This window comes from Empidonax traillii, unplaced genomic scaffold, assembly GCF_003031625.1.
Source record: "Empidonax traillii isolate 1590-97213 ecotype Southwest subspecies unplaced genomic scaffold, ASM303162v1 scaffold20:size5563877, whole genome shotgun sequence".
NCBI lineage: Eukaryota > Metazoa > Chordata > Aves > Passeriformes > Tyrannidae > Empidonax > Empidonax traillii.
In genome coordinates, this window is record NW_020955213.1 from 3080865 (window position 1) to 3097843 (window position 16979).

Sequence of the window (16979 nt, forward strand, 5' to 3'; positions counted from 1 at the left end):
CTCTTTCTGCCTGCACCCTGATAGACTGCACAGGCTTGGAGCAGGCTGGAAGCATCTGCTGCTGACTTGCAGCTTCCAGTGCTGATACCGTGGAAGATCTCTCCACAGATCCCACTGAAGCATTATTCATTTCTGTTGGTTAGTCTTAGTTTTCCATTGATGCAGGGTAAGCATTAGGTTTAATAACTGAATCTAAAATATCAGTAGCAACCTTAAAACATTTGATTAAATCTTTAAGGTTCCAGAAAGGACAACCTCAAAATTTTACAGCAGGGATCAGCCTGGCCATCAAAGATGCCTTTCAAGGTAAGCTCTTAAGTGTTTTATGCTTATATTAATGCTGTTTTATTGTCAATAGGAAAACTAAAGCATATTTGTTAAAACAAAGCCATAACCTCAGTAGCACCAAAACTGACGTGTTCATTCCTCATTTTATAGCAGTTGCAATTATTTGTCTTTCGAGTCAGTTTGTCCACAAAAATAGCTAACCAAACTTCCTGATTGATGTTAAACCTGAATCAAGTGTCTAAGCCAGCTTCCTTTAAATGATTGTCATAACCAACTTAAAGAGAAACAAACCTCTTGTGGATCTCTTCAGGCAAGGTAGTTCTGTATTCTGCTGGAAAGCAGTATTTTAACATCCAAGAGCTGTTCCATCTGTAACAAATCCTGCAATGAGTTGTTTCCTTTGACTCAGCCTGTTTGGCATGCCTGAGTGAGTTGCGGGTCAGCTGCGTGTCCATTTCCCAGTTAACAGGCAGTATGGTGTGCTGTCATTGAACTTGTGATTTGGTAGTGCTGGGCTTTCCCCTCACATTAGAGTGAGAGGCTGCAGAAGGTGCAGGTTACCTGAGGTCCTGGCCTGTCAACACTGATGATTCCAAGATGGAGTGGTGCTGATCAGAGCTGCCTGGATGCTCTTGCAGATGCTCTGCGTCAGTGCCAGCACTGTTTCGAAGGGGTGTGTGGATGCATTGATGAGAGAGGGTCTGGCTCCACCTCCCTGTATAGGCACTTATAACTAGATGTTTCTTTTGCCTGGTAGTAGCTTGAACAGGCTGCCTATAGATGTATCAATTTTGGGCAGTCTGCCCTTAAGGCTTGTGTACTGTTTTATATCCCACGAGGAAAGACCAAGGATGCAGAGAGCTCAGCAGTAAAGGGTTGCCCCCACTGGGTGTCTAATCAGGGAACAGAGTGGGTTGGAGAGATTGGAAAGTGAAGTAGATTTAGCTGAAATAACATAATAATGCACAGCATTTCTGATGAGCCAGAGTAAGTAACATCATCTGAAATAGCTTTCAAGTGAAGTCAAGCCCTAAATGTTCTCCATTTGGGAATTATAGAAGGCAAAGCAGAAGAGAAACATGTAAGTAATTGACATTGTTACAAGTGAGTGGCTCCTGAGACTGGGTTTCTGGGTGAGCGACTCGCTTGACAACTTACTTCACTGTCCAACACATTCCTTTCTTCATTGATAAGATGTATCTTCTATTGAAATAGGGGAGCAGGTTTCTTTAGTTTTAAAAGCCATGAGATTTTGGAATCAGGAGTGACACAGACCTGAAGAATCCAAGGGAGGCATACATATAGACGGATCTTTTGTATTTACTTGGGAATCTCTGTAATCTCCCAGAATGATTGCCCAGGGGAAACTTGTCATCTTGTCTCACTACTGGTGGCCCTACTTGGAGCAGCAGTGTAAATAAATTTTTTCTTGATCAAGAGTATGATATCATACTGTAACAGCAGGGAACTCAATTCAGTGGCCTCAGAGCTCTTTTCCAGTCTCTGTTCCTCCACACGAGCTGGTCTGATCTGCTTTTTGTCTTTCTGTTTAGTAACAGTCATCAGTCATCCCCCGTGGGACACGCTCTGAAGCTAAACAGTAGCAGCAGCACTCCTGGCAACAAGCAGTGGGAGATGGGATCTCATCAGAGCAACTGGTCAACCTCAGGTGATTGCTAAGTCAAAGATTCATCAGTCAAAATGTACTAAACTCCTATCACATGAAATGGGCTTCTGCAGGGTGTCAAGTTCTGCATTGAAAACGGGATATGTCTTTTTAACTATGTCCTCCGGTGAGAGGCTTTTGAAAGCCCTCTGGATTTTATGGTTCCATATTCCTAAAACATAAGCATTTCCTCTTTGGAGTTAATAAGTGACTATGAACATATTTTCACATGGAAAATTTGAATTACCTCAATTAAGAATCCAAAACAAAAAAAAAAAATCACTTCTGGTGCACTTACACAATTGAAAGTCAGCAGAGCCTAAATTCCAGACATACAGATGTAATTCAGTATTAATGTTCACCCACTGGCAAATTCTGCATAACCATGTGCTGCTCTTTGCATTGCCCACTGATAGGATGTTACAGATGAGCATTTGATATACACTAATATCTCTGCACTCTAATAACTGAAGGAAGCATAAGACTCTGTGTACAGCACATTATGAAATATTCCTCCAATATTCTTTTATTTGCAGAAAGATAGTGGAACTAAAAGAATAAAAAGGGGGGCAAAAGTAGTTAAAAGGAAGAGGAAACCTCATCAAATTTAACAAAGTATGGCCTTGTAAGTTCTTTTAATGTCACTGGTAGTGGTTAGAAATTGGGCTTGCTCGTGATTGTGCAGTTTTTTTACAGTAGAGACTCTGGTTCCTGAGACATGACCTGAGATTCTAACAGATGGGGACACAGAGCAGAAGTGGACAGCTTTGTTCCTCTACTGCTGTTCCTAAGGGTGTTTTCTGTGGGTCAGTTGTAGGGCAGTTTCTTGTGTAGCTGCTTGCAAAGCCATGGTGTGTCACAACGCCTTGTGTCCAGGTTGACTTCTAAAGACGGGGAACATTACGAATCATGCACTCCCAGTTCAAAGCAGGGTGGATGCTAAAAATGTTCTGAAACCACCCCAGTGAGCTGCTGAGGTCATTTATTTTTATATTGAGGCTTACATTGTTAATTTGTAAGCCCTTGATAAATGAAGAACAAATTGCTTATTTATTATGCTTACACAATCAAGCCAGTTTTGCTTTCACTAATTACACAGAATAGGAGGCTTTTGCTTCAAGAGAAGTCCAGAGCACACTTTAAATTCCTTGGATTATGTTTCTTTTTGCTCTTATGTCATTTTGTGTTTGAATAACAGAGTTGAACAACATGCAACAGCCCAGCTCAACTTTGCACAGTCCTCGTGATGTGTAACTCCTGTGCTGTTTTGGCATGGGGAAATGAAAATCTCACCAGCAATGGAAAGAATAGAAAACTTCCCTTGTGATTTAAACTGTCTTCTTGAGTTCTTAAGTGAATTACATTACAGCGAGTTCTGGCATATGGCGTTTTCAGATAGAGTTTGTTGCTTTTCCCAAACCCACAGAGATAATGAATTGGACAGGAAAAGGCTATAAATACTTTAAAGCTGATACTTCTGCTGAGTTGCTTAGGTGCTCATTGACCAGTAAGGAATTCTGACTTTCGAAAGCTTTGCAAAATGCATGAAGACATAAAACCATTGTGACAAAACTATCTAAATCACCAAATACAAATCCTAATTTGTGTAAGCTGGAATTCTCTTCCCTTAACTTGCAAGGAGTCGTGTTGGTAGCTGTGGGATAGTCACGGGGGACGCTGCTGAACAAGGCAGACGTTGAACTGGCCAGTGTGTTCCAGGCTGGGGTGATGGTACAACTGCTTTTCCTCCCTTCCCTCTGTATCAGGAATTGTGGTGTCTGCTTTGAATGGTAGCTGTATGTGTGTTTGTCTCACTCACTCTGCTGCACATACATTTTTAGAAAAAAGTAAAATTTGGGGTTTTTTTATCCCCAGGGAATCCAGGACCAGCCAAGGCAGAGAATGTTTTGTCCCAGAACCACTTGCAGCTGCATAAGAAGGCTGAGAAAGTGTCTCATCCAGGCCAGATTGCAGTAGGTTCTTTTAAATCCACTGATATTTGTGATTTCTTTATGGTTTTCACTGAGGGTCTGTCTGTGCAGACAGCTCTGCTTTTGGTGCTTCAGTTTGCTGTTGCTGATGAATCCACCTGCGGGGTGTATGGGGCTGGATTGAGCTTTACTGATAAAGTAACATGTCCATCAGCTCCTGGCCCAGGTCAGACTTGTGTCCAGCTCAGATCCTCAGCAGAGTGTTCAGTTTGCCCAAACCTTTCTGATCATAAGTCTTTAGAAAGGAAGGGTATGTCTTTAATATTTCAGGAAGCCATTGACCCATTTTCTTACAACCTAGATGTCAAGACTGTGCTGGTGGCTTGTGCAAAGCAGAGAACAGCTACAGCTTAGCAGTCGCCAGCCCCTCCTGGCTTGTTAGGATCCAGAGGTTTGAAGAAGACTCTGTGTTTGGGCCATTGCCCACAGTGTGGGACACTTGTATATGAATTTCTGTAGGACTGGGATGTCACAACTGCCCTGTGGATGTGAGCTGTGTCTGTTTTGGTGTTGCCTTTCCACACCAAAGTGGAAAGCAGGTGCTTTCATACCTGCTCTGTGCAGGCACAGACACTGCTCAGGGCAGGGCCCTGCAAGCCTCGAGGTGGTCCAGGGCTGGAATGACACTGAAGCCAGTGTAATCCTTTAGTCCTGCTGCAGAGCACTCCTTTTCTTGTGTGAAAATGGAAGTACTTCTGTGCTCCTGCAAAGTGAGAGATTGAATCGTAAAATATCAAAATCACATACTAACTAAAGTTAGTCACCTTTCAGCTTTTAGGAAAATCAGGTGTTTTGGCTCAGTTCACTTTTCAGTGTGAAATACCTGCTTGTGATGGACCAACAAAAGCATCAGCTTTCTAATGAAGATTTTTTGGTGTGGAAGTGACAATAACTGTATTTGCTGGGGCAGTAAAGTACTGCACGTGCTGTTTAGCGATGGGTTCTTCAGCTGAGTTTTCTTCATTCAGAGTCCAGTCTCCTTTGCCAAGGTGAAGGACAGTGCCAACTCGTTGTTAAAAGCAGCAGACTATTCCTCCTCAAGTGACGAGGTCAGCAGCAGCAGTAGCAGCAGCGATGAAGATGACGTGAACCACACAAGGTTGGCTTGATTTATTATTTTTATTATTTTCTTCCTTTTTATTACACACTTCTAAATATCTAGAAGGAAAGCTGGCATGCATAAATACTATCACTCCTTTGAAGTTACTATCAGTCATTTATGGCAGTTGTAATTAAGCAGTTTAATTGCACTATAATGAACTCCTGGGGGTAAATGTTTGCTCTATCAGATGTGTGCAGTGTAGTAAGCTTTGATGACTTGCTGCCCTGGGACAATGAGGAAATGTCTAATTTTAACTGACTATACGGGGTAGTGCATTTACAGAGATTACTTCCCACTGATCTACATTTACATGGAATTTTTGAAAGCAAAAAGGAAAGAAAACTGTATGCCTTCATGCCAAGTACAGGTTACAGTAAAAAAAGCAAGGCAAACATGATCCTTGTATTCAAATAGTCTGTTTACTCTGGGAGAAATAATTACTACTGAAAAGCTGATTCCTTCACTAGTGCTGTTTATAAAAAGGGACAATAGTGTTGTAAAACTTGCTGTATTTTTAATATTGATGTTTTGGACAATTGCTGTGGTTTCCAGCTGATGCTGTGACTTGTCCCAAGAAGAAAGACTGTGTCTTCCTAGCTTTCTAGTTTCTCTTGTTGATTTTGTGACTGACATCTGTTGGTATTTTACCTGTCATGCAAAATGTGTATTCTGCTGAGAAGTAATGGAGTGGGAATAGCTTGGTAGTCCAAGAGAGAAGGGAGTCAGGGGAGTCACTTGGCCAGCTCTGCTGTTAGGAACAGCAAATAGAATTCTTTTTTAGTACTGATGAATGAAACTTCCGATTTTCTTGCAGACTTCAGTTTAATTCAGGTTCTATGATTTGCTTTAAAGTGCATCCCAGGGCCACGGAGCTCTCTGGGATGGGGCTCTTGCTCGTCTGACAGAATTGCACATGCGGTTTCAGGCAGAGGTGGCCAGATTTGTAGCATTGTTGTCAAGTTATTGTGTTGGCATGGTACCAGTCCTTTCCCCTGTGCAGCTCTGAAGAGGTAGAGTTTTTGTGCCTGTATATGCTTCTGATTTGCTTTTCTGATGTTTATTTTCAAAGCTGAGATGAGGAGAGAGAATGGTAAAAATCTTGTAGCTTATTCAGCATACCTGAAAGAGCAGTCGTTTACTGTAATGCCTTTATTTTCTTACTGATCCTCTTCCAGACCACCTTATTCTCATCTGTAAAAGGTTTTATTCACTCTAGGTCATAGAATTCATCCTAGACCTCAGAAAGACTCTACATAAAAATATGGATTTGCCCTGTAGCAATACTTTGCTTTTTAATTGTTAGACTGTTGTGATCCTTGCATGCTGTAATGATCTGAAGGAGTGGTATTACTGCCTTTGGAAACCTGTATGTGTTATTTGCATCTCTTCTGCGTGTGAGAGCCACCAACCCTCTGGAGAAATGAAGCTAGCAGGGTGCTCCCTGCCAGGTTTGCCTTTCTGTGCATGCAGCCACTGCCAGAGCTCCTGTAAAATCAGGAATGTAATCTTGCTATTCAGAGAATTTCTTCATCTTGGCTTAACATCATTTATATTAGAATATAGATACTAGGAAATATATCCTGATTGCTACCAAGTAATTAGCGAAAAGGATAATGATAAGAGGAGGAGGAGTAGCCAGCATTGAAACTTTGCATATTGTGGATAAGTGCAGGGTGTGAAGGTTTTTGCTCCTTAAAACATGTGAGTGAAGGATTTGAAGCCCCTTGCACTCTATGGGAGTGTTCTGTGTGGGCTTTGGCTGTGACACCTTAGGCCAAGTCTTAGTTGGCTCCTGAAAACAATCTATGTTTTCCTGTTCTTGCCTGGGCTGTGGAACAGCATTCAGTGTCTATGCTTCAGCTTTCCTGGAGGTGCCCAGTAGGACTTGGGACATATGCAAGAGAAAGACCTTCCTATTCTCTTGGACTAATCCTGCTAATGACCCTGAGAGGACTCATTTCTAAGGAAGCCATGACTAACTGGCTGTTTTTCACCAGTAAAACTTTTGGTCTTGTTTTTCTTAACAGTGTGATGAACCAGAATTCTTCCTCGCACACCCCAGGTATTTATTTTAAGAAAAGGGTGTCAGTGTATATGATCCAGCATCTTACCTGCTTGAATAGCACATCTATTCCATTGATATCAGTTTCTCCTGCTTTACAGAGTGCTTCCTTCTCTGATGCCTGCAGTATTCACAATCCCCCTAAAACACTGAGCATCCTGGGACTCATTTGTATAGTTCAGTTTCTTCTCTCTCCTCTTTCAATGCTGTTTCCTACCAAAATTTGCACAAAGTGGGTTCAGGTGTGTGCTTGGCTAGGAATTACTTTCTCCCCTACTAAGTGGAAGGTTGACATTACTTAAGATAAGCTGCTGCTTGCTTTCCTGATAAGAACAGGTCCTTGCATTCACCATTGATCCTACTCCATATCTCGTCATTCCTCCTAAGTTTAGTATGTAAATATTTGCCTCTGCCATAGAAGGGGGGGGCAATCTGAGACCAAAAAAAAAAAACCAAAAAAACCAAACCAACAAACCAAATAAAAAGCGCCAATCCCCCCCCCCCAAACTTCTACTCTTTCATAACCATCTTAAATCAGTTGTTCTCTCACAAAACCTCCTTTGTTATCCCACTGGGCATCTTTTAAAAGAAAAAATACACATTACTGTCTACTACCAGTTGGCACATAGCACTGTAGAGCCCTTCACATTCTGAATCCAGTCAGTTTTATAACTACTGGAAAGGAGGCAAAAATGTAACAGGCTTAAATGGACTACAGTAATAAAGAAATTAATATAAATAAGTAAGTGGGATAAATAAATCATGTGAAGTAGAATTGTATGGAAATGGGGCCAGAGCCTTGCTGACAGAAGTTTGAGGCAGTTCTACTTGGGTGAAAAAGTTTAAAACTCTAAGATACCTCAGGTTGTGCCGGAAGCAGTGGTGTGCTAAGAATTCGCAACAGACACTTGCCTTATTCACAACAGACACTTGCCTAAAGTATCAGCTTTTGGTCACTGTTGAAGATGACATATTTGGCTAGGGGAGCTTCTGGCCCCAGCCAGTCCAGCAGCTCTTGATTTTTCTGTGTGCACTGGGCATCATTTTCTGTGCTTCTTTGTACATAAGGTGAGGCTGTCTGTGTTTCAGGGACTGATGTACAGTATGAAATTCCAGCATGGCCTGTCCCAGTAGGCATTGGCAGAGGGGTCTCTGATACCATCATATGTCAGAGCAGTGGCTCTCCCCTTCCAAGTGCATCTGGTGCTCTCTCTGGAGAGCGGGGTGGCTCATAATTGCACCCCACAGGGCAGTGTATGAGGAGAGACAGAAGTTTTGGAGTAGGCATTTCTCAAATGACAGCTTGAGGGATCGGCTCTCACTTGCCTGGGCTATTCACTGTCTGAAAGATGATGGGTGAAATTCAGGGAGATGAAAGGATGTTCTCTGTTGAGGTGGGGGGACCTTCCTGCTGTGTGTGAGTAGTCCTCAGGCTCGAGTCTGTTCAGGCAGATCACAGACTAATGCTGCTCAGGCAGATCCACAGACTAATCAGCCTCCTTTTGTACAAGAACCTTTGAGTGTAACTAGTGAATGTTAATTATGCTCACTTTTGAACATGGATATGTGTGGTTTTCTTTTTTGTTTTGTTTTGGTTTTTTTTTCTTTTTTGCTCTTTCTGTCCCCCCTGAAGTAGTTCTATTCATTAATTGGAGTTTGTTACCAGGCAACTGCTAAGCGGCAGAATCGCAGATTTCTCAAGGACGAGAGTACCAGATGGAATTGAACTGAAACCCCAAAGCACCGTCACAGAACAGAAGGTAATTTGGCCATTTGTAAGGGGGTGGGTACAGTGGGGGGGAGTGAGATCGTTAATGTGCGTGATAAACGCTGTATCCATTACTTCTCGGCAGCATTTTCACTCTGAACTCCTGCTCTGTTATTGCAAATTATAGCTATAAGCCTTGAAAAGAAGGTGTAGTTTCAGGTTTTGTGCTTCCTGTAAAAATGCTTACATTAAGGTACAGAATTGCAGTTCTTTTTGTCCTTGTTATTGACCTGTAGTAGTTTCTGATGGCAAGGTATTTTGTGAAAGCACTGGGCAAAAAGAAATACTGTTGATTATTGTTGGTGTGCATCGTTGCTATTTTTTAAAGTCTTGTCTTTTTTAACTCTAGTGTAACGAGAACTACCTCCTACTACTTAACATATTACCAGAAGAGGGGGAAAACACTTCCATCTCTCTCTACTGGCTTAGCAAAATACTTTTCTCATGTCATATTGTGGTTCCTTCCAGCTGTAGTTTCTAGTAGAGGCTTCCAGTCATGTGGATTTTCCCCCTTGATAAGTATTAGCACAGGAACGATGAAGAGAGACAAAGCAGAACAATGTTCTTTGTGGTTGAAAACAGGAAAAAATTACAGTAATAAGACTTACACTTAGCGTCAGAGCACTTCTCACATGTTACTGAGTGTACTCTCACCTCACAGATAGGAAAAATGAATTGCTGTGAAACTGATGTTTTCCCAGAGCTGCTGGTGTGAGCTGTGGAATATCTAGGAACTAAAAGGAGTTTTCTTTACCTGTGGTGGATTTTGTAAGCTTCAGGCCAGAGTGGTGTCCTTCCTCACTGGGAAAGGAGTTCCATGTGGCCTTTGTCCCACCATCCTTGAGGAGAAAAGACCCTGCTTTGGAGAAAGAATTATGAACAGGGCATAAACCAGTATTTCTCTTGTGACAAAACAAGCCCAGTGTTTTCCCTTTCCCCTGATATTCAGGTATTGGAAATAGGCTGCTTGAGGGAAAGGAGAAGGATGGGGCCTTTGAGGGCCCCTGAAGATGAGGGAGAATGGAAGAGTTAAGATCATGTTTTCTGGTGGGTTTGGAGAGAACAGTGGGGGAGGGAGAACGAGCAGATGCCTCTCCTCATAAATCTCTCTGATGCCTTCCAGTCTTCTGCCTCCCTCTCATGGATCCTCCTCTATCCATTCCTCCTTTTTCACCAGCCACAGCCATCATGACTCTCCACGACTTCTCCAACATCCCTTTCCCTGGCCCATCAGTGTGAACTGCTTTGAAGTGGTTTAGGGTGTACCAAACTTCCCCCATGATTCAAATGCGGGTTTGGTTTGGTTCGGTTCAGCTGAATGTGACTGAAAACTGAACAAAAACCCTCTCTACTGGCTTTGTTCCCTAATCTCAAATGCTGACTTCCATGTTTTGGTTTCACTTTTTATGTCTAACTTAAAATGTAAAATACTTGGAACATCAACTTGATTTCTAGTTAATTACTTGACTTCTAAAAGGCAAATGTCTTTTATTTGGAATTATCTTCTTACTTTTTTTTTTTTTGACCAGCATTCAAAAAAGATTATTTGATTTCAGTCAGTTGTTATCAAAGTCAGTAGACAGCACAGACTTCACCTTGAGTTCAACCAGCCAGGAGCTGCTTGAGTTGGCAGGTGCTTTTTGCTTTGGTGAAATTCAGGAGAAATTTTCTAATGTAGATTTGGCTCCCATCACTCCCTTTGTTCCAGTGCCAGTGGTGTTCATGTACCATGACCGCTCCCTCTGCACTGCCCTCCCCATCTGGGACACCTCTTGCTTTACACATCCTGTCTTCCTCTCAACACTTCAACCCATCTATTCTCAGAAACTGACTTCTGACTCCGTGGATTGTGCTGTCAGGGGCAGAGCTGCAGTGGTACCTTAAGTAGTTTACAAGTGTTTCCGTAAAAGCCCTTGGGATGGTGTTAGGACATCTGCAGAAACAAATACCAGTTTACTGGAAACACTGATCCTGGATCCCACTGAATGTTGTCTCTCTAGAATAATGTCCTAATTCAGTAAATGGAAAGTAGAAATTAAATGAATGGTGAGAGGTTTTGAACTAAATGCAGGTCAAGAATTAAGTACCAGCTTCTGTCTGCAGTACACAGAGGTCAGATCTGTAATGTCAGAGCAAGTCATCTGACTTTGTGTCTCTGAGGGTGAAGTTGCTTCTTTTCCTGTGACTGAGGTAGTGTAGATGAAGAATATTTGTGGAGCACTTCATAAGTGAAAGCCAGTGTTGTCATCTCAGGCATTTGCAATACTCTTGTATTTAATTTTTTTTAATTTAATCTTTCCTTAGAGTTTTTCTTTATATGATGCCTCACACAGTGCACTCCTTCCTGTATGCTCATTATTTTTCATCCTAATTACTAGGAGTTGCAGAGTGCATTGGAAATACACTAAATGTGGAGTTTAACTGTGTGTTCTTGTGCAGGATCAGATTTTAGGGAAACAAATTTCTAACACCCAGGAAGGCCTTTGGAGCATAAGCAACCAGAACTATCTCCTGCCAGATCTCCTCCAGCAAAGCCAAATTACAGACTCCTCTGTGAACCCGCCACAAGTGCCACTGACTTGCCAGGAACCTCAGAACAAACCTCTGAACAAGGTAAGAGATAAATTAGATTGAATTATTACTCTCTGTTCCCCCACCTGCCATATCAGCACTGCAGCACTCTGGTGTGCCTCTGCTCATTGTCCCTGGCTTTCTCCCACCCAAGCATCGTGTGGGGAGCACGGGGGCCAGGGCAGCAAGTCTTGGCAGCCCAGAGAGGCTCTACCACCACTGTGAGCATGGCCTCTAGGGGAGAAGTGTGCCACTGGAGGCAGCTAACAGCTCTGTCAGGGTTCTGCCTGAAGCAGCTCTTGTTTTTCATTGCAGACCCCGTGTGCTGAAAGCCCACCTCCCAAGAGCAGTACATCATCCACAACATCATTTACGTCGTTCATAGATCCCAGACTCCTGCCAATCACCCCTCCCACCAGTCCAGTAGGACCTTCCTGTAGTTCTCGTGAGTACACTTTACCTTTGCATAAAATGTCACTCCTGGTCTTTTTTTCTATCTGGAGTAGGGAGGGCCTACTGCTTGGAAATGGAAACTATGAGTAAAATCTCCTCAAACTGAAACTTCACATTACTATGAATTTTCATTGTACTGCTTCTGCTTTTCTTCCAGATGTGGCTTGCTCTACTCTGCTGCTCTGGTACCACAGTGCTTTCTCAGGAATGTCTGAGGAATTTTCTAGATTTTTTTTTTTCTTCTGACTATGTAATGCTCCTGGCTCCTCTCTAGAGCTTCTTTCATTTTGCCACAAACAAGTCAAATATGAGCTGTAGCCACTTACTCACGTTTTTCATGATTGCATATGTCTTTCATTCCAGCATCTAGTGCCAAACCTGAGCCTGTCAGGAGGGAAAATGCAAGAAAGGGCTCCGTTGTCAATGTCAACCCAACGAATATCCGCCCGCAGAGTGACAGCCCAGAAATTCGTAAATACAAGAAGAAATTCAACTCAGAGGTCCTTTGTGCTGCTTTGTGGGGTAAGCTTGAGAGAACTTGGGCATGTGTTTGGAGGGAAGGCAGCAGCAGGGGAGGCTGGCAGGGTATGCCAGGCAGATTTCACAGTTGTATTGCACCTCTCCTGGCAGAGGGTCCTGGAGTGTGTCCCTGCGCAGATACCTGCGTCACTCGCGTGGCACTGCCGTCCTGGTACGAGATGGCAAACAGATGATTTACAGTTGCAAAGGACTTTGTGCATCAGAATGAGAAAATATTTTGATTGAGCACCAAACTGAAACCCTGCTCATTGGAAGAGCTGAAAGTTGCAAATGTTTTAGTGGCTTGCGCAGCTCATGACACTTGCTCTTGACTGAGCTGCATGTGAGTACAGCTGATCACACTGAGCCCTGACCTAGTGGAAATAATCCAAACTGGAAGCCTTTTACTGTCACTGTGTAAGGTATTCCAAGAATCTGAAGCCGGTCAGGCATCAGTCTTTCCAAAAGCTTGGCTTAGTTCATGCTGTCAGTGTTCATTCAGAATCTCACTGAATCATGTAAATTTACACCCCTTTTACAGGATCCGCTTCACATGGTGTAAAATCAAGAAGAGTGTAGTCAGACCATGTTTCCACAACCGTAGACCTTGTCCCAGTTGCTCACTAGCTGAGCAATTGAGTTGTTTCGACCATCTTTCTACTTCAAAAGAACAGGCTCATTCTGTGGGACTCACCCAGACATTTACTCCTCACTTTTTGAGCCTGAAATGGCAAATGAATTAAGTAGATAAAACATTATGCAAAGCAAGTATAGATTTCTAGTTTATAGATTTCTAGCTTCACAGATTTTGTGTATTATGTGTTTGCAGGAATCCAAGATTTTAAATTAAGAACAGAGCTGTGTGGCAAGGTCTGTAATTAGGTATGCATTGAGGCTGAAGAGCATCAGAGCATTGGCAGTGGAGTAGGGTGCTTGTTACAGCAGGATACCTTATGTCGTGTCTTTAGAACCTGCTGATTAGGAAACTTAGCTGTCATTCCAGCTGAACACAATTTTTGACATCCTCTGATGTCAGCAACCCGTTGGAGCCTTCGCTTCCCTAGTAGCACTTGGATTTCAGATGGATTCAATCCTTTAATTAATTTAGCATTTGAAGGCATTCTTCCAAAACTCAGACTGTTTTCAGACAAACACTGCACCTCCTTGTAACAGCAGTGCTTCTTCCCACAAGTTTGGTCCCCCTGTGCTTTGAGTGTTGTATTTGGAAAAAGAGTGTTTAGGGGGGAATTTTTTGTTTGGGGTTTTTTGTTTTCTTAATTGGTAGGGACCCTTTGATCACTTGGTTGGATCCCCTGTTTCAGTAGTGTAGTGGTGCTGGACTGAGACTTCTTCACTGCTCACAGACACTTTCCAAGGTCACCTGAGAAGTTCAGGTTCACAGAACATTTCCCTTTTTGTTTAAATCAACATTGACTTCAGTAGAACTACTCAACCTTCAGGTTCCATGGGTATATAAGTGTTCTGCTGGGTAAAAACTGTAATGGTGAGATCTGTTTTTGTGGGAGGTCATCCACAGAGCAACAGAGAAATTATCAGGTACCATTAAGTGAGACTAAATAAGAATCAGTTCGCAAAACAGTGAAGACTCGGTGGCCTCTGAATCATTAGGTGACTTATCCAGAGTTTTTTTCATATATCAACAGGAGTGAATTTACTGGTGGGAACAGAGAATGGATTGTGGCTGCTGGACAGAAGTGGGCAAGGAAGAGTTTATACATTGATTACAAGGAGACGATTTCAGCAAATGGATGTTTTGGAAGGACTCAATGTGCTAATTACTATATCAGGTTAGTTCAGTGTCTAAAAGTATCTGACCTGCATTGGGGTTGGAAGCAATTAAGAAGAAGAATTGGGTTATAAACTAGGTTGAGGAATTTCCTCTTTCAGAAAATCGCAGGACAGTTATTCTTGTTAATAGGAAAATTCTCCTGAATTTTTAACATTTACATTCTCATTCCAGAGAGGCTTTGGAACAATTCATTACCTGGTTAATGTGCAAAATGGTTTGTGGGAAGTACAGAGTGTTTCATTCCTAAAATGGATTGATTCTCAGCAAGTTATATTTTGTCATTCAGCTTGTTTCTGTGGTGATGACCATCTAGATGCAATTCTGTTAACATATCATTAAATAACCTCATCCTGTGTCCAACAAGTAACATAAGAGTGACATGTATTGTGAGAGCATCAGTAACATTAAGTGCAGGTCTTCAACCTCTGCTGCAAACAGCTCAGACTCTGCCCTTATTCCCCATGGATGAGAGTGGCCTCAAAGGGTGCATAGCACATACCAAGGTCACAGGTGTGTAGGTCCAGCAGGGAATGGCAGCTCCTTGTCTGCAGTCCAGACTCGCCGTGGTGGGTGATGGTGAGAGCTCTCTGTCCCATATTGCCAGGTCCAGCTGATGATGTGCACAGTCCTTCTCTTCAGACTAACCTGTGGTCCATGGCTGCAGTTGACAATACAGACTTACAAACTAAAGCAACAGAAAGACTAATTGAGATGAAAGATGATAAAATAATTCTCACCTGGAAAGCCATCCAAAAGAAAAGTAGCTACTTGTAATGAAGATTGTAATTTAATTAGAACTAAATTAATCACTTTTTAAAAATGGCCATTGTAGGACATGCCTGTGTTCCAGAGTAAATGCCAGATAGTGTGATTCTTCTGATAATACTTGTGTCTGTAGAGAAGGGAAGAATTTTAGTCAGGTGTGAAAATCTTGAAGCTTGAGGAACAAGGTAAGCACACATGCCATAGGACTGCTCATGTGCCAGTTCCCCTCTGCATGCCCCCATCACACAGGGCTTTCTTCCTGTGCCACTGGACTGTTCTCTCACCTTGGCAAGGCACAAAGACCTGCTGCACTCAAGGTCACAAAACTCTGGCAATTTGTAAGTTGGGGAGAGTTTGTAGTTCAGAGAGTTAAAGCCTTCTGTCTCTTTCTGCAAACCCTAGGGAAGAAGAATAAGTTGAGGGTTTATTACTTGTCATGGCTGAGAAATAAAATTTTGCGTAATGATCCAGAGGTGGAGAAGCGGCAGGGCTGGGTGTCCGTGGGTGACCTGGAAGGCTGTGTGCACTACAAAGTCGGTAAGAATTTCCTGTTTTTAACTTGGAGAGGTACTTAATCATCCTCTTTTTGCATCTTGTGACAGCAGCATTTTTGTTCAGCTTTGTTTCAGGATTGTATTGCTCTGAATATCTCTTGTTCTTTCAAGCCTCCTTGTTTTACATGGCAGATGCTTTGGTCCCTGTCATTCCAGGTAGCAGCTCTTTTTGCAGCAGTTACTGGATGATGTTATGGCTGTTTCCTGTGACTGCTGGAAGGAGGGAGTGCCAGCCACGATCTGTGCTCAGTCGGTGGCTTAGTTGTTCTGTAGTTACTTAGGGTTTTAATTAGACTTAGTTTTTCCACCTCTGTGCTGTTCAGCTTCCCTCCTGGCCCTGAGTAACTGTTAAGAAACTGGACCTAGTTAAAGTCCTAGTGAATTGTATTTATAGGATGTCCTTAGGTAGATCAGACTGGATGTGCTACAGCTCATCCCTTTCTCTAGGTCCATGAAAGACCCAAATATACCTTTGTTTAAACTTACACACTGGAAATGATCCATCTTGCTTTTCTTTGGCTTTCAGGCAGCTCATTCTTGAAGATGAGCATCAGTGTTGTGATAGTTTCTGTCATTTAACTGTGTGAGAGGGTGTGAACTATGATGCAAGTCTTTCTGTGCTGAAGGGTAGTATATGAAAATTACACTTTCTTCAAAGTCAAACAGAGCTGTGCTACAGAGGAGTGCAGGAGATGTGAGCCAGCTGGCTCTCCTGGCTTTAAAAGAGGCAGGGGTTAAACCTAAGAGAGAATGTGAAACAAATGTGTGATGTTACTTGAGTTGTGATTACAGCTAAGCATCTACATATTCCACTTCAGTTGGTCATCTTTGAGTTTGCTGTGTTATTAAAAAAAAAAATTACAAACCAAAATACTTATCTTAAAATTAGGCAAGCATTTGGTAGGAGCTTCTGTGTTTACATACGACAAGCCACACTTAGTTTTTTTGACAGCACAACTGCTGCTGCTTTTCTCTTGGTGAATCTTCTTGTATCTTGACCTTTGGCTTTGCAGCCATTTTTCCAGGTAAAAGAGGAAAAGAATGTGCTGGTTTGTATTTTGGTGGAGTTTGCTGGGGTTTTTTGTTTTCTGCCTATGTGAGATAACATCCTGCTTCCAAAGCAAATGCTTGTCTTTGTACACTGTGTTTTTACTCTGCCAAGGAGTAAATTAATTTTCAATGCCTGATTCTTCATTTTTTCTCAATGGGCCCAACATGACCTTAATCGTTGTGGAGAAATTGCTCATCTTGTAAATGCTTACTCATCTCAGAAAACTGCAAGTCCTTCGCCCACGCTGGCACATGGGGATTTAACCCCACAGAGGAACAATGAAATGAAAATTCATCCTGCAGAGTCTTACAGAATTGTTCAGCCAACAACCACCAGTCCTCCAACAGCAGCTTATTCATAACCAGCTGTTGGGGTGTGT

The 16979-nt window shown here is 42.4% G+C and overlaps 1 protein-coding gene across 2 annotated transcripts in view; it reads left to right on the plus strand.

The window, feature by feature from the left end:
* NRK (Nik related kinase) overlaps nucleotides 1-16979 on the plus strand; it is a 91054-nt gene that overhangs the window by 57204 nt on the left and 16871 nt on the right. For both annotated transcript variants that reach the window (XM_027898911.1, XM_027898920.1), the window contains exons 17-26: nucleotides 239-306; nucleotides 1842-1957; nucleotides 3830-3927; nucleotides 4914-5044; nucleotides 8776-8869; nucleotides 11317-11490; nucleotides 11764-11893; nucleotides 12265-12423; nucleotides 14085-14228; nucleotides 15398-15532. In XM_027898911.1, coding sequence (XP_027754712.1) covers nucleotides 239-306; nucleotides 1842-1957; nucleotides 3830-3927; nucleotides 4914-5044; nucleotides 8776-8869; nucleotides 11317-11490; nucleotides 11764-11893; nucleotides 12265-12423; nucleotides 14085-14228; nucleotides 15398-15532 — 1249 coding nt within the window. The remainder of the gene's footprint in view (nucleotides 1-238; nucleotides 307-1841; nucleotides 1958-3829; nucleotides 3928-4913; nucleotides 5045-8775; nucleotides 8870-11316; nucleotides 11491-11763; nucleotides 11894-12264; nucleotides 12424-14084; nucleotides 14229-15397; nucleotides 15533-16979) is intronic.